This window comes from Mustela nigripes, chromosome 2 (assembly GCF_022355385.1).
Source record: "Mustela nigripes isolate SB6536 chromosome 2, MUSNIG.SB6536, whole genome shotgun sequence".
Classification (NCBI taxonomy): Eukaryota; Metazoa; Chordata; class Mammalia; order Carnivora; family Mustelidae; genus Mustela; species Mustela nigripes.
In genome coordinates, this window is record NC_081558.1 from 14,061,713 (window position 1) to 14,083,040 (window position 21,328).

The window sequence follows — 21,328 nt, forward strand, 5'->3', positions numbered from 1 at the left end:
CAGTTTGTAGTTGTATGTGTTTTTATTTTTGTAACACAAACAGGGAGAGAGGAGGCAAAGGGGCAGGGCGCAGCACTGTCCCCAGCACAGCTTCCGTGGCATACGTTCATATGTGTTTGTTTTCAAAAGGCAATCCTGCGGTCCGTGTTTCAGGGAACTCCCAAGGCTGTCAATCTCAGTGCAAAGAGCTTAAAATAAAAACCTCCGGTCTGCTCACCACATGAGGATCCAACTCAAAATGCAAAACAAGCCTGCTTGGAAAGTGCCCGCCCTTAAAACAAGAGCGAGAGCTTTAAAGACACATTAAACATGGAGTCTTCCAGGAATCAAGTCAGCTGCGGCTTCAGAAAAACCAAACACACCAAACATATCCAACTGCAGAACTGCTGGCTTAAAAAAAAAGGTGGGGGATACTCTACGTAAAAAGGATCACAGAATGACAGGCGGAGAGGGGGGCTCTTCCCCAACACCTGCTTCTTTTTGTTCTGAACACACTTGTGAACCAGAGAGTAGAAACACAGCCTTGGCGAGCAGTGTGGCAGCTCAGTCTCTGGGGAACGGAGGGCGGCTCACTGTTTGCCCGCCTGTCTGCCCGGCTTCTTTTCCAGCTGACCTCTGCCTGTGCCTGGTATCCCACCGCGGCCCCGGCCGCCAAACACACCTGTGAGACAGAGGAGGGGGCTGCAGCAGAGCTGGGTTTGGAAGCCCAGCTGAAAACGTGGGGGTGGTGCTCCAGAAAGTTCTCAGTGTCAACAAGGGACAAGACCAGCTCCGAAGGGCTATGAGGGACGCCAGGGAGGACAGAGGTCAGCTCTACGTCACACTAGGGCTTGGGGCAGGCTTCCTGGGACAGGGAGTGGGGCCAGGGTAGGGGGCAGTCATCAAAAGGACAAAGCTAGATGGTTTCCCAGAAGAGGAAAGCACGAGGCAGAATAGGGGCAGGACTGAGCCCAGGGGGCCAGCCACAGGCCCCCAGCTCTAAGGTTTCCCTCTTTCTCCAGCACTGTCCACATCCACAGAGAAACAACTGGGAGATTGTGTGTGTCCAGCCGAGGAGTAGAGACAGGGGAGCTCCCTGCCTTCTAACCTCGGCCAGCCAGTGAAGGAGCTGTGCTTCTAAGATACGTGGAGCCCAAGGTAGGAGCTGTGTGGGAGGCTGAGTAATCAGAGACAGAACACACCCCAGCTCAGGAGGTCCTAGGAGGACCAGGGTGGCATGGGGACACAGAAGGGCACACATAGTCACCCTTCCACCACAAACATCATGTGGGTCCCACGAGAAGGGAGGCCCATCCCTGCCTGCCCTCGCCATCCCCGGGGGCAAGCCCAGCTTTGCCAAGGGCAGCTCTGCCACACAGGGTGAGATTTCCACCTGCTGCCGAGGGCCCCATGGCCTCTCTTCAGAGTGGCCCAAGCCATCACTCTTCCCTCCCTCCCTCCCTGCTCCTCTGGGCAGCTCACCCAACAGTGGTGGCCCCCAGCGTGAAGAGCCTGGCCCTTAGATATGGAAAGGGCCCTGCTCACCCCTAGTTCTTGGCAACCTCCCCACCTGCAGTGCCCTCCTGACCCCTCCCTCTGTCTCACTCCTGGCTGTCACGTGAGCCTCAGCTCAGGGCCGGCTCTTATATCCTTCCTGGCCCTGCCTGTGAGCCCCCATGGGGGAGCCTGGGCCTGGCACACCGAAGGCTCCTCCAGATGGAAGAGACAAAGCCGGGGCCCTCCAAGAGGAGGGGGGTGAGGGGGGGGGGAGGGAGGGTCTGCAGATGGCCTCTAGGCTCAATCCCCAGCTGACTGCACAATAAACTCAACTTTATGCCAGATTTATAGTCTCAGTGGCGCGGGGCGGGGGCGGGTAGGGTGAGGGGAGTTTATCAAAAAGGCATGAACTAGGCCTTGTGAAAAGGAGTGATAGCAGGGAAGGGGCTCGTGCCAGGCCCTGAGCCAGGATCCCCGCCAGCAGCCTTGGTGAGGCGGGGACCACCAGACTCTCCCTGCAGAGGGGCAATGAGCCGGGGAGGTGGCACGCCATTCTCCGAGCACCTGCCAGGAGACACAGGCGGCCATCGGGTGAGGGCTCAAGCCCCAAGTCTGCACGGGCCCAGTGTCTGTCTGCTGGGCCAGAGCCAGGCCTCAGGAGCATGGAGGGCTGCTGCTGGGCACCAGGGCCCGGGGAGTGGGGGAGTCAGCACTGCCCGCTGGGACTACACGAGGCTTCCAGGGCTGGGGCTGCGGGGCCCGGGGTAGGCAGCGAGCAGCAGCACGGCCGCCCCGCACCAGAGGAGGCCTGTGAGTCATAACCCCCAGCTCTGTGGAGGGGGCTCAGAGCCAGGCCTGTGGCACCATGACGGCACCACCCAGGAATGTCAACACTGGGACGGGATGGCTGCCACGTGCTGCAGTCACCCTTCAGCGGCAAGGCCCGGGCAGACTCTTCGGCCTAGCCTGCTGGGCAAGGGGTGGGGTAGCGGGGAGGGAGAGGAGGGGAGAGAAGGACCTACCTCGCCCAGCGCCCCCCATGCCTCGGCCCTTCTGCTGCTTCTGCTGCTGCAGGCCACCGCGGCCGCGGCCCTTGGCCACCACCTCCTCCTTGACCATGTCAATGATCTCGTCGGGGATGCGCAGGTACTTGATGGTGCTGCCGCGGATATAGCACTCTGGCATCCGCCAAAACTTGTCCCCGTCCTGTGTGAGAGGGGGTGAGTCTCGGATCGGGGGTGGGGGGAGGTCCCTGCAGGGTGGGTGCCAAGAACCAGGGCGCATCTGTCCCCTCGTGCCCCCGTTCCCACCTGGGTCATCGTCCTAGCCTGCCTGTGCCTGGCATCCCCCCTGCACAGTTCTCAGTCCCGAACTTGATGTGGGCGTAGGGGAGCTGTCTTCCAGGGGACTCTCTCCAGACTCGTGGTCCCCTGTTACCCAGGAAGGGGCAAAGAATCCCATCAGCTAGCTTCCTCATCCTCAGCCTGTCCTCCAGTGTGGGATGAGGTTTGTTACCTACAGCCCAAAGCCGAGAAAAGGCTGGGGACCTTCGCACCAGCCACTGCGACAGCCCAGCCACAGCCCAGCTCCTCCACCCTCCTGCCCCCAGCCTTTGGAACCTACCTTCTGGAACCCTCTCTATGTGTCCTGACTCATTCATTCATCCACTTATCTCCTGATGGACTCTGAGGTGGGTGTGGGACACAGGTAAGTGGGATAGAGACTATGTGTGACCAGTGAAGAGGGCGGGAGGTGGGTGGGGAGGTGAGCCCATGGCTGGCCAGGGGCAGTGACCAATGATGCCAGTTTTCAGGGAAGCTAATTAAGGCCAGAGAGATTAGGAGGCTTGCAAAGTCACAGATTCTGGAGCAATGCCAACCCTGAAGGTCCAAGGACGTCAATCACCTCCCTCCCAAGCCCCCACCACCATGTACCCTGTGACCAGCACAAGGCCTTCCTCCACAGCCCCTCCTGTTGCCCTTGGGCAGGAGCCCAGGGCTTCTTCGTTCTCCAGCCCCACCCCTGGTGCCCTGAGCCAGAAGTCTTGGCAGCCCTCTCTGCTCCCCACATCCCTAGAAATCAGACCAAGACATTTCCCTGCTTAGGACCCAATCAGGGCCCCCTTGGCCCAAGGACAAAGTCCAAACTCCTCAGTGTGGCTCCCAAGGGCCCAAGATCCAGCCCCACCCTGGCTGCTCTCACTCAGCTCTCCCTGACGTGCTTTCCAGATGGAAATTTCTGGAACGCATACAATGGGCGTCTTGCCCCCAGCACTTTGCACGTGCTGTTCCCACTTTTCTGTGTGTGGCTAACTCTGACCCCCAATAGGTCTTGTTCCTAGCCACCCTGAAAGGCCCAGAGTCCTCAAGCATGACAGTCGTTGGCAGTGCCTGGCTCAGGCTGGTCTGGCACAGCAGAGACACTCAATAGGACAAAGGGAAAGTTCAAAGGCCAACTCTTCCCAGGAATGTGCATAAGCCCCCAACCTACACTGGAACCCCATGAAGTCTCGAGCACTCCTTTCCCAGGAAGGGCAGGCAAAGGCCCAAGTCCTCAGGGATGCAAACTTACAGCCTGACAGATACATAATGATTCCAGGGAAGCTCAGGGCTTGGCGCTCCCTTAGCCGAGGACGAGCTGGGCCCAGCATACTCCCTGCAGGAACCAGAGCTTACTCTGTGTTCCATGGCAAGAGCCAAGCAACTTGAGCTAACCATTCTCCAACCAACCCTGGCTCTCCAGGGCTTTCTCAATCCTGCGTGTCTGCATCCTGCCCACGCTGCTGCCCTGGGGACAGGCTGCTACCCCGTTTACGGGGAGGATTCCGGACAGCCCAAGTGACACTGAACCTCACACCAGCCTCTCCTTGCAACCAGCAGGTCAGAGGGTGGACTACGCAGGATGAGCCACATGTCCAGTCTCCACTGGCTATGGAGGTCGGCCGACCTTGCTCTGCAAACCCGTGGTTGCTTCCAGGTCCCAGAGAGGGACAAAGACCTACTGGCCCCTCGCTCAGCTACGTACTGCAGCAATGGCTGCTATAGTCACACTGGAGCTGCCCAGAGCCCTGCCGCCACAAGTGCAGTAGCCAAACCAGGAGGAAGGTTCTAGTGGAAGACCTCGCATAATATACATCACAAGATGCAGGGCACAGAGCCTCACAGGTGAGGGGAGACGGTCACACTTACCAGTCTGCCTGCTGGATGTGGGCCATCCAGGAGGACAGACCAGGGGCAAGATGGGCTTCCTAGGGCTCTGCTATACTCTGGTATGGCAAGCCTCAGGGACACCTGCCCAGGAGCTCAAGACAGCCTCATCTTGGATGGGCCCGCGAGCACTTTCTTCCCTTGTAATCTAGGGGGCTGTCGCCAAGGCGGTTGGAAACTGGAATCAAGGCAGGAGGCAAGCCCCAGCCCACCCCAGCACAGGTTCACAGGGGGGCGCCCTGCCTTTGCCACGGTCTTCCTCATTGCTCTGAGAGTTTGCAGGAACCAGAGCTTACTCTGTGTTCCATGGCAAGAGCCAAGCAACTTGAGCTTGAGAACTGTTCCCCAGCTCTGGCCCACCAGGTGGTGTTCCTGGCCCTATACTTCCTGATTTCAGGCCTCCGGAGGTAAACAAGTCTCCTGGTCCACAGGGCCACAGGGCTGCCCTCGCCCCCTGGTGGCCTGGATATCCCACGGCCACACCACCCTGGCCTGGTTGGCTGGTGATGTCCACAGCCAGGACCAAAGGCAGCAGGGGCTGACAAGGAAGGTCAGGCCTGTCTTGGAGGCCACCCCTACCTGTACACTAGGGATTTGTAGCCAGAAGTGCCCCCCAGGCCTAAGTCCTTCTTGTTTAGGGCTGGCAGCAGCAGTGGGGCATGGGGCAGCATCCCCATAGGTACAAAGTCCAGGGCACTAGAGGGACTTGGAACCCTGTCCTTCTGCTGGCTGCACCCCCCACCCAGTCCCTCAGGCCCTGCCCCTCCTAAGCCCCACCCATTCCATCAAGCCTCACCATGGTAGGAAGACCTGGCTGTGCTATGCCCCTCCCTACTCCTCCCACAAGGGCAGGGAGGGGCCTTCACTCCACGGAGGATGCTGAGGGTCTGGGTTGCACTTGGCGGCCACACCACCCACAGTCCCTATGCCAGCCTGGCCCTGCCTGACCTAGTGGGTCAGAGGGCCCTCAGGCGGTGGGCACAGGGCACTTACCCTGGATGTGCAGATCACCTCTCGAAGGTTAATGTTCATCCAGTTATCACAGCTCACCAGATGCCCATTGTATGTCTCCCCATTTTTTAGTTCCACCAACTGCAAGAGAAATGAACCCCAAGTCAGCCATGGGTCCCAAGGAAGGGCAGCCCTACCCCTAAGTCCTGGGTGACTACCACCTGGGGCTCATCCAGACACGGGACCTCGGGGGACTGTCGCCACAGCACATGGTGCCTAGTACTGTCCCCTCCCCCTCTACTGCCCCTAGTGGGCCATCTTATGGGCGACATGATTGGCATCCTCTGTACATTTTGCTGGGCACTGTGGTCTTCTATGATGAAACCAGATTTTTTTGTGCAAACAAAAAAGCAAAAAAAACCCACCAAAAAATCCTCTATAAAACTTTAAAGGAAAGAGCGAGTTTAGAGGAACAGTGGCCACTAACTCAGAACAGCCAGGGTGACACGTCTTAGTTGGTCCAGACAGCGGCCTGGGGGCAGGTGTTCTCTGACAGCATGTGTACAAGCCTTGGTGGTCCGGAAACACCTTTTCAGTCCAAGAAATACTCATCTATTCTAATGTGTTCCGGGAAAATACAAAGGTAGCTCATCATCTGAAGCTCCGCTGAGACTTGAGAAAGAATCGACTCAAGGTATCTCCCCAAGAGAAATAAAGGCAAACATCCGTGCAAAAATGTGCGCACAAAGGGCGCATGGGGGGCTCAGTTGGTTAAGCATCTGCCTTGGGCTCAGGTCATGATCCCGGAGTCCAGGGATTGAGCCCCACGTTGGGCTCCTGGCTTAGCAGGGAGTCTGCTTCTCCCTCTGCCCCTTCTCCCACTTGTGTGCTCTTTTTCGCTCTGAAATAAACGAAAAATAAAATTAAAAAAAAATGTGTGCACAAATGTTCATGGCAACCAAAATATTCAAAGACAGGAAGTAAAAACCACCCAAATGTCCATCACCAGCAGACAAGTGAAGACACAAAATGTAGTATGTCCACACAGTATGTTACCACATGGCCAAGGCCATCAGGTAGGAAGCCCTGACACATGGTACAATGTAGCTGAATCTCGAAAAACATGCAGAGTTGAAGAAGCCACATAAAAAAGGCCACACACTATATGATCCCATTTACAGGCAATGTTTAGAACAAGCAAATCCATGGACAGAAAGCAGATTAGTGGTTGCCAGGGACTGGGGAAAGGGGATGGGGACTGCTACTAGGGATGGGGTTTCCTTCTGGGGTGATGGAATGTTCTGGAACTACACAGAGGTGGTGGTTTATGATGCTGTGAATGTACTAAATACCCCTGAGCTCTATATGTTAAAAGGCTGAACTGTAAAGGCGCCTGGTGGGCTCGGTGGGAAGAGCATGTGTATCTTGATCTTGGGATCATGAATTCAAGCCCCATGTTGCGTGCAGAGATGCCTTAAATAAAAGAATAAATAAGAACTTCAGAAGAAAAAAACTGTTATCGTTAATGGCAAAAGTCATTTAGGGAATAACGTGTGTTACGTGATCCCATTTGGGTTTTTAAAAAGTCACATTTGTATCTTTATTTTTTTAAATTTTATTTATTTTTTAAAGATTTTATTTATTTATTCGACAAAGAGAGAAACAGCAAGAGAGGAAACACAAGCAGGGGTAGAGGCAGAGGGAGAAGCAGGCTCCCTGCTGGAGCCTGACGTGGGGTTCGATCCCAGGACCCTGGGACCATGACCTGAGCCGAAGGCTGAGGCTTAACAACAGAGGCAGCCAAGCGCCCTCTCAGATTCCTATTTCTACACGTATGTTAAGCCTGGATGTGCAAGGCACCTGGCTGGCTCAACTGGTGATGCGTGCAACTCTTGATCTTGGCTCTGTGAGTTCAAGCCCCATGTTGGGCACGGAGCTTACTTTAAAAAGAAAAAAAAAAACCCATATATCAAAGATGTGGTTAATTTGCTGGCAAGAGTAATGACGAGCTTCTAGTTTCTACGTACCTCCAATGTTTGACATTTTTAATAAGTACGTATTACTTTTATAAGCAGAACTAAAAACAGGTCCTGACACGCGTAGGAGGGAGAAGAGGACAAGCGGCTGTTTTGTGGGCAGGCGGGACGCAGGTATGGCTGGAGGCCCTTCACCCTTGGCCCAGTGTCCCAGTCCCTGCGCTGAGGCTGGTCCCCACTGAAACTCGCTGCCCTTGACAGGCATGTACTCACCATGGGATGATTCTGAGCCGTCTTCAGCAGCGACAAGGGAAGCTGTAAGGGAAACAGAGGCCCGTAACTTGTCTGATCAGCACTGAGGGACGCCAGCCACCCGGGTGGGGCTGGGACTCCAATCTCGCCAATCTGCCACCTTATCGCTGTGCGGGGATACAGGGGCACATGGCCCTAACCCCCTGACAGAAAACGCATGCTCCTAACTCGGACCAGCCCCAAGACACACACCTGCCTCCCAGTTTAGGACGTAAAGCCTGGAACACTCCCCCGTGCCCAATCTCAGAGGCAGCAGTCATCTGGTCTTGGTGCTGCCCATTCTGGGCGTTTCCTTATAACTCGTGTTACCTACCTATATCCACACTCTTGACAGGAGAGGGCCTAGCCTTCCATGCTGGTCATTAGTGCCACAGCACACGGGTCCTTCTCCTGCCTTCCTTTTTTGTTCGACTGATATCCCTGAGATGCAACCACATTAAACATGTAGCTTTTTTGGAACGCCTGGGTGGCTGAGTAGGATAAGCATCGGACTCCAGCTCAGGTGGTGATCTTGGGGTACTGGGATTGAGCCCCGAGTCAGGCTCTGTGCTCAATGGGCAGTCTGCATATCCCTTGCCCCCCCCCCCCGCCCCAATGCACAGGCCCTCTCTCTCTCATATAAATAAATCTTTTTTTTTTTTTTTAAGATGCAGCTTTCATTTTCATCCTCATATACGGTTACTGTCACACCTACTTTACAGATGGGGATACCGAGGCTGAAGAGACTGAGGAACTCGCTCGGCACTACAGAGCCAGTAAAGAGAACCCCACTGGCTGGAAGTCAGCTCATTCCAAGCCCACGCCCCAAAGGGCAGCCCCGACTGGACCAAGAGTGATTCTGCCAGGCAGTGGAGTATCAACCTTGATCCATGGTGGCTACATCTGAGCTGGTTTTTCAGAGAGAATTCTTCAGAAAAGGAGAAAAAACATCCCAGGGGGGGAAAAATCTGTCATTATTACAAATGTGATGGCATATAAAAGATGATGGCATATAAAAGATGCAATTTTTTAAAATTCACCCACATAAAGTCAGCTTTCAAGATACTAAAAAATATTCTCTTTTCATTTTGGGAACACAAATCACAGTCCATACAACACTGGGGCCTGCGTCTCGGCCTCCAGGAAGATGACTCGGGTGGCAGTGCTTAGGTCCAGGATCCAATGACAGCCCATCCAGCAAGGTCAAATGAAGGTTCTGGTCTGAGGGTCCCACAGATGAGACACTCACTGCCTCGGAGAGGACGGAGCTTTACCACACCTTGCCCCAGCTTTGGAATTCTCAGTCAGCCATCCCCCCAGAAGCTCGCCACAGGGCAGTCTCAGCCTGCCCTCACACTCTCAACGCAGGGTGGCTGCTTCTCTACATGGGGGGAACTGAAGGCCAGAAATGGCCCTCAACCCCCACAGGACAGCTGCCAAGGAAAGGCTCGAGGGGGATTCCCACATCCCACCGCCTTTCCTGAGAAGAGCTGCCTAGGGGAGGTCCAGTGGCTGCAGGAAGCCAGGGCCATGCCCACTTCCTGCACTGGCTTCCTGGTAAAAAGGAAGAAGGGAAACATGGAGAAGGGGTGGCTGCTCAAAGGACCACCAGCAAGCAGGCTGGGGCCCCCAGCCTAACCAAACTGAGGCTCTAGCCCTCTCATTTGGAGTTCATCTGTGCGATGGTACCTGGGTGCCTGCGAGCAGAGAGCCATGGAAAACCAGGAGGCTCCCACTCACGCACTGGGGCCATGAGCCTCAGTTGCCTTTTACTGTTGCGAAGCCTCAGGCTTTCCTGAGCAAGCCTGTTTTCTTGTGTCCAAGACAGGAATGTGGACCAGTGCAATGACACACATGGGTCGTCCTTCCAGATCACCTGAGAGCGGACAGGACAAGGCCTGGAACGCGAGAATGAGGACGGGTTCAGCGGTGAGCCGCGGAGAAGTATAGCCAAGGCCCCTCTAGACAACGGACCAATGACCAGAGTGGGAGGGACCTTCCCAGGGACACCACAGCAAGATCCTGAGAAAGCCCATGAAATTAAGCTGAAGCCTGTCAGCAGGGGCCCCACAGGGGTCCTCTTATGGTGTGTGCAGCTCCTGCGCCCGTGCTGGCCTCTCCCTGCCCTGGAGAACCCATGGCTTCCCTGATTGTCACTGGCAGCGCCCTATTCACAAAACAGCTGAAAGGACGTTTAAGACACAGAAGTGACCAACACCTGCTCCCAACACTCCCCCAACAGAATCACAAGGCCAAGCCAGCTCCAGGAAGTAGCCCCTTCTGTTTCTCACTAGCCACGCCCAATCCTGCCTTCTGACCTTTGTTCCTGCAGTTCCCTCGGCCTGGAGAAGGGCTGTCCTTCCCCAGGCCGGTGGCTGCTCACGTGTCACCTCTTAACTGGCTTGGCCAGGCCCTCATAATAACCTCATCTAGGGGTTGAGATTTCCACCTGGGCCACCCCCTGCTGCTTTCATTATAGGACACTGCCAGTCTCTAATTATCTTGTTTATTATGTCTCCCCACCAGACTGGAAAACTCAAGAGGGTGTGGACTCTGTCCAGTGCCAAGCTCGGGGGCCAGGCACTCAAGAGGGACTCACTAAATATTTGCTGAACAAATACACAAGAAAATGCACACAACATCCAGGGAGGCACATGGCATGGGTGGGAAACCTGCCCCAACCCACAGATAAGAAAAGGAGAGGCTCAGGGGCGCCTAGATGGCTCAGTCAGTTGAGCATCTGCCTTCAGCCCATGATCCCAGGGCCTTGGGATCAAGCCCCAAGTGTGTGGGGCGCGCGGGGGGGGGGGGGGTTGGTCCTTGCTCAGCAGGGAGCCTGCTTCTCCCTCTGCCTTTGCCTGCCTCTCCGTGCTTGTGCTGGCTATCAAATCAAATTGAATCAGAAAGGAGAGGCTCAGATGGGGAGAGGTGGTTTTGGGAGGGACAGTCCTCCAAGGCTGCAACAGTCTGGAGCAACATTCACATCTTGCCATTTTCCAGATCATCACCCCCAAACTGTTGGAGACGAAGGAGAAAGGAAGGGGAAGATCCCCAAGAACTTAAAAAAACTTGGTGGGGAAGTTCTTGAAGGTGCTGAGATGGGACTGGCTAGAACACTGTTCAGGAGAAGACAGGGCCATCTGGAGTTGGGAAAATCAAAAGCTTCAGGAAAGAGCAGCCTTTTCTCTGGGCTTTTTCAGAATGTCTGGGATCTGGTTGTTATATCTAGACCAATCTAAGACTAGACCATGTGGCTTCCTGAGGCTCCCAATTCAAGAAGATGTTAAAGAGACCCATCTCCTCTCCATACACACCCTCAGACCCCTATTTCCGACACCATCATGACCTTGGGGAACTGGGAATGTACCATGCCTTGTCTCTTCCTGGCTATTCTTCAGGCTGACAGAGTCTGTTCTTTGCACAAGCACTGTTCTAGACTCCAGAAATTTATCAGAGATAACAGGTCCAGTCTCCAAGGAGCTTAAGGAGGAAGGAACCTTCCAGTTCCACCCATCCCCTCAGGCCAACTCCCCTCCAGCACAGAGGAACCCACCCCCTCTCTCATTTCCTGCGCCAGCCAGCAGAGCAGTATTTAGAACGAATCTCCACTAAGCTCTGAAAAACATGTTAGTGACCTGCAGAGTGACTCTGGAGCTGATGGGCCAAGCACTCTCCTGCATCTCTCCTAGGAAGCCTGGCTCTGAATTTGTGTGGTCCTGTTTCCCTTCCATACATTTTTTTTTTTTTTCCTTAAGCTCGCTCCAGGCCCAACGAGGGGCTTGAACTCACTACGTTGAGATCAAGAGTTCCAGGCTCTACCGACTGAGTCAGCCAGACGCAACTCCCTTCTAAACGCTGAAGACAGAGGCACTCTCTGACCTAAACCTAGAACTTTCAAGATTGGAGAGCAGCATGGTCCTGGAAAGGGCTCCCGTCAGGGCCTCAATTTCTCCTTCACTGAACTGGAAGGATGCAGTTAGTCCACTCCTGGCTCAAAATGCTGCCCCTTCTCCTGAAACTACAACCAGTGTGATCCAGGGAGAAGCCAAACCCCCTCTCTAGGTCTGCTTTTTCAGCCTCAGAATGAGAGGCAGAGAAGATTGTGCTACATTCTAAAGTGCCTTGCAAGGCTTGAAATTCTCAACCTGGTTTAATTTGAAAACTCAAATCGGCCCCTTTTCAATAATATGAAGTTAGACCGCTACGGATACACTCGGAGCCACTCCCCTGTCCGAACTCACTCTGCGGCTTTCACCGGACCCTTTGGCAGGTCCCCACTCTCAAGCCTCGGTTCCCCATCTGCAAAGTGGAAAGACAGCAGCTAGGCTAACACATGATTACACGTTCGTCCGATTCTAAGTCCTCCGGGACTGACAGGCTGGATGCTCTGGGAGACCTCCATGCCCTCTCGGGCCTCAATATGCCCGTCTCATTCCGGGGAGCAGAACCGAGGCCCTGAATGCATGCTAGCTCCGCGTGCCCCTGCCTCAGCGCCCGCCGCCAGGGTCCCCGGCGGCCACGTTCCCCGCCTCCCGGAGAGACTTCGCCGCCTCCCTGCCCTCACCATGTTGTCGGCGGGGAGCGGGCTCGCCGACCACTTCCGCCGCCGCCGCTCACGCGTCCGCCGGTAGCCGCCCTGCCGCGCGCCACTTAGGCTGAAATGAAGTGGCAGCGACACGAGCCAGTCAGAGCAGGGCTCGAGGGAAGAGCAACCAATCCACACGGAGTAGGGAGGGATCAACTAGACACGACGGGCAGGATTGGCTGTGTTCTCGCGGGAGGGAATAAGAGAAAGGGCCGTAAAGTGTCGACGTGAATGCTGAAAAGCGGGGGCGGAGCCAGTGGGCCTGCCCTAGAGGCCTTGTGGGTAAAGACGCATGCGCAGGTGAAAAATCTCGCAGATCTCCTGGGCTCCACACTGTGGGCAAAGCCGGATATTGCTACAATTTGCAAAGGAAGGAGTTGAGGCTCCGTGGTTATTGCGTTGTGTTTAATGCCTCCCTTAGGGCTCCTTCACTTCTGATTTTCATTATTGTAGTTGATCCTTATCCAGGGCATGCCTTTTGGTGGGTTGAAATACTGACTGTGCCTCTCTGAGCCTCGGTTTGCCCCTCTGTAAAATTGGTTTAATGATAGTGTCTGTCCTAGGGTGTAGTGAGGATGAAATGAGTTAAGCCAAGTAAAATCATTTAGAAAAGCGTCTAGCACAAACGGAGCACTTAGAACCCAGGAGTGCAATAGTTATTGAGGACCTGGTATGTACCTGTTCCTGGAAACAGTAAACCAGACAAAACGGGCCCTCCTAGGACTTAGGAGCCCAGTGGGGAGATAGACGGTAAGCAAACTAAATAGGCAAATGTATTCGTTTCCCTGGGCTGCCATAACAAATTACCACAAATTGGATGGCTTAAAACAATATAACTTGATTCATGAGTCTGAAATCAAGGTATCACCAGGGTTGGTTCCTTCTGAAGGTTCTGAGGGACAATGTGTCCCCCACATCTCTCCTAGCTTCTGGTGGCTGTCAGCAGTCCTCACAGTTCTTTGGCTCCCAGAAACATAAATCTCTGCCACTATCTTCACATGGTTTTCTTTGAGTGTCTCCCTATCTCAAGTCTTTGTTTCACTTTGTTATAAGGACAGTATCTTATTATGTCCACCCTAAATCGAGGATAGAATCATCTTGAGATCCTTAATTACATTTGCAAAGATTTTATTTCAAAAAAGGTCCTATTCACAGATATGGGGGTTAGAGCTTACCTATGTTATGTTAGAACATATCTTTTTAGGGGACACTACTTTACCCATTACATCAAGTAATTAACAACTGGATGACCATCAAGGGTTCCTTCTTTTGCCTTGACCTTCAAGCCCCCAAATAAGCAATAGGTGCCCTCCACCAGTGGCTATCCTCCGGGCCTCCCAAGTGTCAGCATTGGCTTGAGAGCCTTTCTTTTTTTCCCTCCCTCTTTCTTCCTCCTTCCTTTTTTTTTTTTTTTTTAATATTTTATTTCTTAAAAAGCAAGAGAAAAAGCAAGAGAGAGAGAGCACGAATGCACAAGCAGGGAAGGCAGAGAAGAAGACTCTCCACTGCTTAGGGAGCCTGTTGTGAAGCTTGATTCCAGGATCCTGGGATCATGACCTGAGCCAATGGCAGACGGTTAACTGACTGAGCCACCCAGGTTCCCAGAGAGCCTTCCTAACAAGACCAGGGCCAAGTTCTTCCAGCTGAAAAAACCCTGTGCTGGGGCGCCTGGGTGGCTCAGTTGGTTGGACGACTGCCTTCGGCTCAGGTCATGATCCTGGAGTCCCAGGATCGAGTCCCACATCGGGCTCCCAGCTCCATGGGGAGTCTGCTTCTCCCTCTGACCTTCTCCTCGCTCATGTTCTCTCTCACTGTCTCTCTCTCAAATAAATAAATAAAATCTTTAAAAAAAAAAAAAAACCCTGTGCTTCTTGGAGCTGGCTTGGGGAGGCCCTCATGCTCACCTTCTCAATAAAAGATTCCCCTGTATCAGGCCTCAGAGACCTGAGCAGAAGAAGATGGGAACCCATAGGCCACAGCTGCTTCCCACCAGAAAGGTTTTAGGCACTGATATTTCTCCTCCAGGATCTAGTGAAGAGAGGGCGGTCTGGATGCCCAGCTCTGCTATAAATGAGCTGAGTGACTCAGGCATGTTTCTCCCTTTCCTCCTCCCTGAAAACAGGAAGAATCGTCTCTACCAACCAGGGTTACCGTGTGAATTGATCAAATGTGGAACCCACATTTTAAAAAAAAAAAAAAAAAAGTGGAACTCACATAAAGTGCCAAGCACCCAGTAGGCCTGAACAGGCCATTGTCCTTCATATCTTAGTTTGGGGTCTTCCTGCCCACAGAAACCAACCCTGAAATGAAGACTCAAGGGCACAGAGTATTCAGAGGGTGACCTCAAGAAGCCCCCACTGGAGATGGGGAAGGGGACAATCTAGATCTCCACCTGAGAAAGGGAGGGAAGAATTTTTGCAGAGGGAACCAATGAGTAGGCAACACAGTAGGCAACTGGAGACCTCATGGAGACAAAATAAAAGCTGGTCAGGGCAGCTGGGGTATTTATTCAAGTTCCATCTATCATTGGCTTTGGGTTGCTCTTAGGGGTGCTGGTGAGATCTGGGATGTGTGCAGGACCCTGGTAGATGGCTAAATAGTGATGCCAGCTGGGTTAGAAGGATTGGAAGGACCAGCAAAGCTTAATTTATAAACTACAGAAACTGGGGTACAGCGAACTGTCTCAGCATCCACATGGTGGTGGAAGTAGGAAGAACATCATGTGCTGGTACACTCCTTTCTGACTTCTTGACTTCTCTAGGTGCCCTCTTTCTCCTTTCGCTGAGCTAGCAAACTCCTATTCATCCTTGAAAACTCTGCTTGGGTGACCCCATGTGGCAGACTGCGGTCACTGCAGTTTTTGTCAGTTCTTTCAACATAGGGCTGGCCAATCAGAGTTCTCCATGCCCCTGGCCATAGTGATTGGTTAAAGGGGAGCCTGTGACTAACCAAGGGCAGTTAGGTCTCCCTTGGGAGGGATACTGAGGCGGTAGAAGAGGGTTCTGAGGAGGTTGTTAGAACTGAGGCAGTGAAAGCCTCCGATTGATTTTCTGGATGAAGCTTTCTGCGGGGTGAATCCAGCGTACATTACAGCTGCTTTGTGGAAAGGAGGCATGGTGTGAGCCCCCGGATCCAGCTATATCTGAAGCTGTAGGCGTGCCATTCCATTTACATGAGCCCAGGAAGTTGTCCTTTATTAATTATTTTGGAGTCTGGACTTTGTCCCTGGCAATTGGCATAATGTGCACTAATGCGTAGCTGCTCTGACAACACTTCAATGACTGCCCCCCAAATCTAATCATTCCTTCTCATCCATCGAACCTGGGTAGCTTGCACTGATTTTCATCACTACCTGGTTTGTGCCACATTGTCATTGATTGCTTGCACGTTTAAGCCTTCTCAACTCTGACTTGTAGAAACAGTGCTACAAATATGAGAGTTTGCATGGGCCAGTTTGTGGCTGTCAGCCTAGTTCCTTCCCCCCTCTCATTATGGACACACGACCCAGAATCAACCAGTCAGAGAGGTTCCCTGGGCCGGTTCTGAAACTGCAGAGCTGGAGTAATGTGAGTCAGATACAGATACTGTCTCTTCAGAATCTTGGCCCTGTTTAATCCTGGATCCAGCCGTACCGGATGTTTCATAAATCCACATCTTACCTTATCCCTTGAATAGTGCAATTTTAAAAATCCACTTTAAAATGTATTTCTGGGGCCGCCTGGGTGGCTCAGTGGATTAAGCCGCTGCCTTCGGCTAAGGTCATGATCTTAGTGTCCTGGGATCGAGCCCTGCTCAGCAGGGAGCCTGCTTCCCCTTCTCTCTCTGCCTGACTCTTTGCCTACTTGTGATCTCTCTCTGAGAGAGAGAGAGATAAATAAATAAATAAATAAATAAATAAATCTATTTTAAAATTTATTTAATTAATTATCATTAATTATAATTATTAATTATAAAATATGATAATATATTATATATAATAAATATGATCATAAAATAATTGATTGATTATAAATATAATCATTGATTATAATTATAAATATTTAATAAATTTAATAAAATAAATTTATAAATAAATAAATAAAATCTTTAAAAAATAAAATAAAATGTATTTCTGACAGCAGAAACCTCAAGAGTGAAGGTCAATGTACCTATCAAATTAACAAAAACACCCTACCCTCCACTAAAAAGGGTATGTGTGTGTGTGTAAGACCCAACGTTGTCAAACTTGTGGTGAAACTGGTAGACGTATATATCTCTTTTTAAGTGGGGAAAATATTGGCATGATCTGCCAATTACGTCTCAAAGTCCATAAAAGTGTTATGCCCTTCAACTCAGTAAGCCATTTCTGAAATTTTATACTAAGGAGGTCTTGGAAATGAAGGGAAACATTCGATGCCAAGGCCTTGCAGCAATGTTGCCAATTGTAAAAGAGCAGAAAGAACAGCAGTGGACTTGTTGAGTAAACTATGGTTTACCCACTAGACAGAATATTTTCCATTCATTAAAAATTATAGGTAACCTCACCACCATCACCAAGGGTGGGCTGGGCTCAGTGACTCACTTTCAAAGAATAGAGTAGAGAAAAGGGGTAAATAGTGACTTGACAGTAGAGACTTGTGATAGTTACCACACGCACTGGGCTGAGGGGCAGGTCCCTAAAGACATACCCACGTCCTAGCTCTAGAACCTGTGAATGGGACCTTATTTGGAGAAAGAGTCTTTTCAGATTTAAGTTAAGGATCCTGCGATGAGGTTGTCTGGAGTTTAGGCTGGAAATAAAACTAAATGACTGATGTCCTTCTAAGAGAAACACAGAGGAAGATTTGAGACACAGAGAAAACAGAGGCAAGGGGTTGGAGCCATGCTAACATAAGCTAAGGAACCCGCAGAACCTGGAAGATATAAAGAAGGTTCCTCCCTGGAGCCTCCAGAGGGAATATGGCCCTGATGACACATGGATGTTGTACTCCTGGTCTCCTGAACTCTGAGAGAATGAATTTATGTTGTTTTAAGCCAAGTCTGTGGTCATTTGTTACAGAAGCCACAGGAAACTCATACACCACCTGCACCAAGGGATCCAGATTACGCCACTATGATAAATTGAGAGGATGTCAGGAACCCCTCATATGGTGAGATAAAAGGGGCATCTCACCTCTGTGGTCTTCCCCAAGCACCCACAGCCCCATTCCAATCACAACAAGAACACCAAACAGACCCAGATCGGGGGCATCCCTCAGGACACCTGGCCAGGCTTCCTCAAGACTGCTAAAGTCATGGGGTTCCTAGGTAGCTCACTCAGTTAAGCAGCTGACTCTTGATCTCAGCTCAGGCTTGATCTTGGGCTTTTGAGTTCAAGCCTCCAAGCCCAGCATGGAGTCTAGTTTAAAAAAAGCAGGGGATACCTGGGTGCCTCAGTCAGTTAAGCATCTGCCTTCAGCTTAGGTCATGATCTCAGGGTCCTGGGTTTGAGCCCTGTGTTGGGCTCCCTGCTCTATTGGGAGTCTCCTCCCCCACCCCTGTTTAGGAGCTCTTTCTCTCTCTACCAAATAAATAAAATCTTAAAAAAAAAAAAACCCAAAAAACAAAACAAAACAAAAAAAACAACTGCTAAGGTTATGAACAGCAAGGAAAGATACAAATTTCATTTTATTAAAAAAAAAAAAAAAGGATGCTCCATTCTGTATGACCACGTTGCTATCCAGGCTAATATTCCTATTTTAGATTTTACCTTCCCTCCCGGTACTCTCTAGGTAACCCCCCGCCGCAATCTGTAATCCCCATTTTACAGAAGAGGAAATTGAGGCTTGGAATGGGAAAGTAGCTCATCTGAGGGCATGCATTTGAACTCAAGCCAACTGGCTCTAACCACCACACTTGCTGTCTTCCATTCTCTCCCTAAGAAAATCGCATAAACATTTTATTTATTTATTTTTAAAAGAATTTATTTATTTATTTATTTTAAAGATTTTATTTACTTATTTGTCAGAGAGAGAGAGAGAGCACAGCAGGGGGAGCGGCAGGCAGAGAGAGAAGCAGGTTCCCTGCTGAGCAAGGAGCTCAATGTGGGATGTGATCTCAGGAGCCTAGAATCATGACCTGAACTGAAGGCAGTCCCTTAACCAACTGAGCCACTCAGGCGTCCCTTATTTATTTATTTGACAGAGAGAGAGAGATATCAAAAGAGGTAATATAAGCAGGGGAATGGGACAAGGAGAAGCAGGGAGCCCAGTGCGGGGCTTGATCCCAGAGCCAAAGGCAGATGGTTATGGACTGAGCCACCCAGGCGCCCCTTCTATTTATTTTTTAAAATATTTTATTTATTTATTCAAGAGAGAGCAAGAGAGGGCATTAGTGATGGGAGGGGGAGAGGGAGAAGCAGGTTCCCTGCTAAGCAGGGAGCCTGATATGGGGCTCAACCCCAGTACCCTGTCATCACCACCTGAGCTAAAGGCCATGTTTAACTAATTGACTGAGCCACCCAGGCACCCCTTGCATATAATTTTTTTTTTTTAGTTTTTTTAAAAGATTTAATTTATTTATTTGACTGAGAGATTACAAGTAGGCAGAGAGGCAGGCAGAGAGAGAGGGGGAAGCAGGCTCCCTGCTGAGCAGAGGCCCGGATGCAGGGCTCGATCCCAGGACCCTGAGACCATGACCTGAGCCAAAGGCAGAGGCTTAAACCACTGAGCCACCCAGGCACCCCCTTGCATAAACATTTTAAAAGAAACAATTATTTACAAATGAAATTGTTTTTATCTTCCAGCAACTCTGGGAAATTAGGTGTGGTTCCTGAGACAATTACATTATACCAATGTCAATTTCTTGTTTGACAAAAGTTTAGTAAGATAGACCAGTTCACTGGGGGAAGCTGAGTTAAAGGTTCATGGAAATGCTATTTTTCCAACTTTGTATTAGTCTTATTAAGTTATTTCATAATAAGAAGTTATAAAAGCTAGGTGGCCAAAAGAATTGAAAGCAGGGTCTTGAAGAGATATTTGTATACCCATGTTCTTAGAAGCTCTATTCATGATGGCCAAAAGGGGGAAGCTACCCAAGTGTCCAAGAGTGGATGAGTGGGTAAACTAAATGTTATATTCATGCAAGGGTTTTTGTTTTTTTGTTTTTGTTTTTTTTTTTTTAAGATTTATTTATTTGACAGAGAGAAATCACAAGTAGACAGAGAGGCAGCCAGAGAGAGAGAGAGAGGGAAGCAGGCTCCCTGCTGAGCAGAGAGCCCGATGCGGGACTCAATCCCAGGACCCTGAGATCATGACCTGAGCCGAAGGTGGCGGCTTAATCCACTGAGCCACCCAGGCGCCCCTCATGCAAGGGTTTTTTATCAGCCTTAAACAGGAAGGAAATTCTGACCGATGCGAAAACGTGGATGAACCTTAACACATCCTTAAGCTGCTAACTGAAATAAGCCAGTCACAAAAAAGACAAAGACTGCATGATTCTACTTACATGATGACCCTAAGGTCGTCAGGTAGAATGGTGGGTGCTTGGGCTGGGGGAGAGGGAATGGGGAATTACTGTTTAATGGGGACAGAGTTTTCATTTTACAAGATGAAAAGAGTTCTGAAGTTGCATGACAACGTGAATGTACTTTTCACACTACTGAAAGGTACACTTAAAAATGACAAATTTTATGTGTATTTTACCACAATTAAAGAAAAAACACCGGGGCACCTGGGTGTCTCAGTCAGTTAGGCATCTGACTCTTGATTTTTGACTCAGGTCATGATCTCAGGGTTGTGAGATCGAGACTGACATCAGGGTCTGCGCTGGGCATGGAATCTGCTTAAGTTTCTCTTTCTCCCTTTACCCCTAAAAATAACAATATCACCAAAAGCCTAGTGGCATTTTTTAAAAAAGATTTTATTTATTTATTTGACAGAGAGAGCGAGAGAGCACAACCAAGGGAAGCAGCGGAAGGAGAGGGAGAAGCAGGCTCTCCGTGGAGCAGAGAGCCTGACGCAGGGCTCGATCCCAGGACCCTGGGATCATGACCTGAGCTGAAGGCAGAGGCTTAACCTACTGAGCCACCCAGACTTCCCTAGTGGCATTTTTTAAAAGCAAAAGTTTCTGAATTATATTTATTTATGAGCACAGGTATACCCAAGTTTTTTTTTTTTTTTTTAAAGATTCTATTTATTTACTTGACAGAGAGAGATCACAGCAGACAGAGAGGCAGGCAGAGAGAGAAAGAGAGGGAAGCAGGCTCCCCTTCGAGCAGAGAGCCCGATGCAGGACTCAATCCCAGGACCCTGAGATCATGACCTGAGCCGAAGGCAGCGGCCCAACCCACTGAGCCACCCAGGTGCCCTATACCCAAGTTTTTGAAAGTTCACGTTAAGTCATTTGCTTTTACAAAATACCTACACATTAGTATCTGTTTTCCCTAACTGGAAAAGATCTGAAGGGGCTTTGGCTCTGAGGAAAGAGTGAAGGGCAAAGATAGCCTTCAGAGCTCATTCTTCAGCAAGTCCTGATAGAGCTAGCCTAGGTCCTTCTCTGAGAATTGCACTCAGCATCCCGGCATCAACCCACCAGAGCACTAAACTGTGGCTGTGAGCGTCTGCGTTTTAACTGATTTTGTGTATCTGTTAACAGGATGTGCCCTCAGGTACCAGAAAAGCCTGAGAAAGGTTATTTTGGCGGGGGGTGTCTGGGAATGTTCAAAATGTTTCCCATATAAATGAGTGGCGATTGCTTCCTCGCCATCTCCGCTTCCTATAAGGGTTCACAGAAATGCTCTACTTTCAGACAGCAGCGGACACCTGTAGTGGATGTATGTACCTCGTGCAAGAAGCGTGTTCGCAGGGCTCCTCTGCTGCCCCCAC

The 21,328-nt window shown here is 50.8% G+C and overlaps 1 protein-coding gene across 1 annotated transcript; it reads right to left on the bottom strand.

The window, feature by feature from the left end:
* Positions 1 to 3: 3 nt before the first annotated feature.
* Positions 4 to 12,572, bottom strand: LSM4 (LSM4 homolog, U6 small nuclear RNA and mRNA degradation associated). Its single transcript, XM_059389436.1, has 5 exons — positions 12,465 to 12,572; positions 7,883 to 7,924; positions 5,676 to 5,774; positions 2,499 to 2,682; positions 4 to 661 (listed from the first exon to the last, which is right to left on the bottom strand). The coding sequence occupies exons 1-5, from the start codon at positions 12,465 to 12,467 to the stop codon at positions 570 to 572; spliced, it is 420 nt and encodes a 139-aa protein (XP_059245419.1). The 5' UTR covers positions 12,468 to 12,572; the 3' UTR covers positions 4 to 569.
* Positions 12,573 to 21,328: the final 8,756 nt, after the last annotated feature.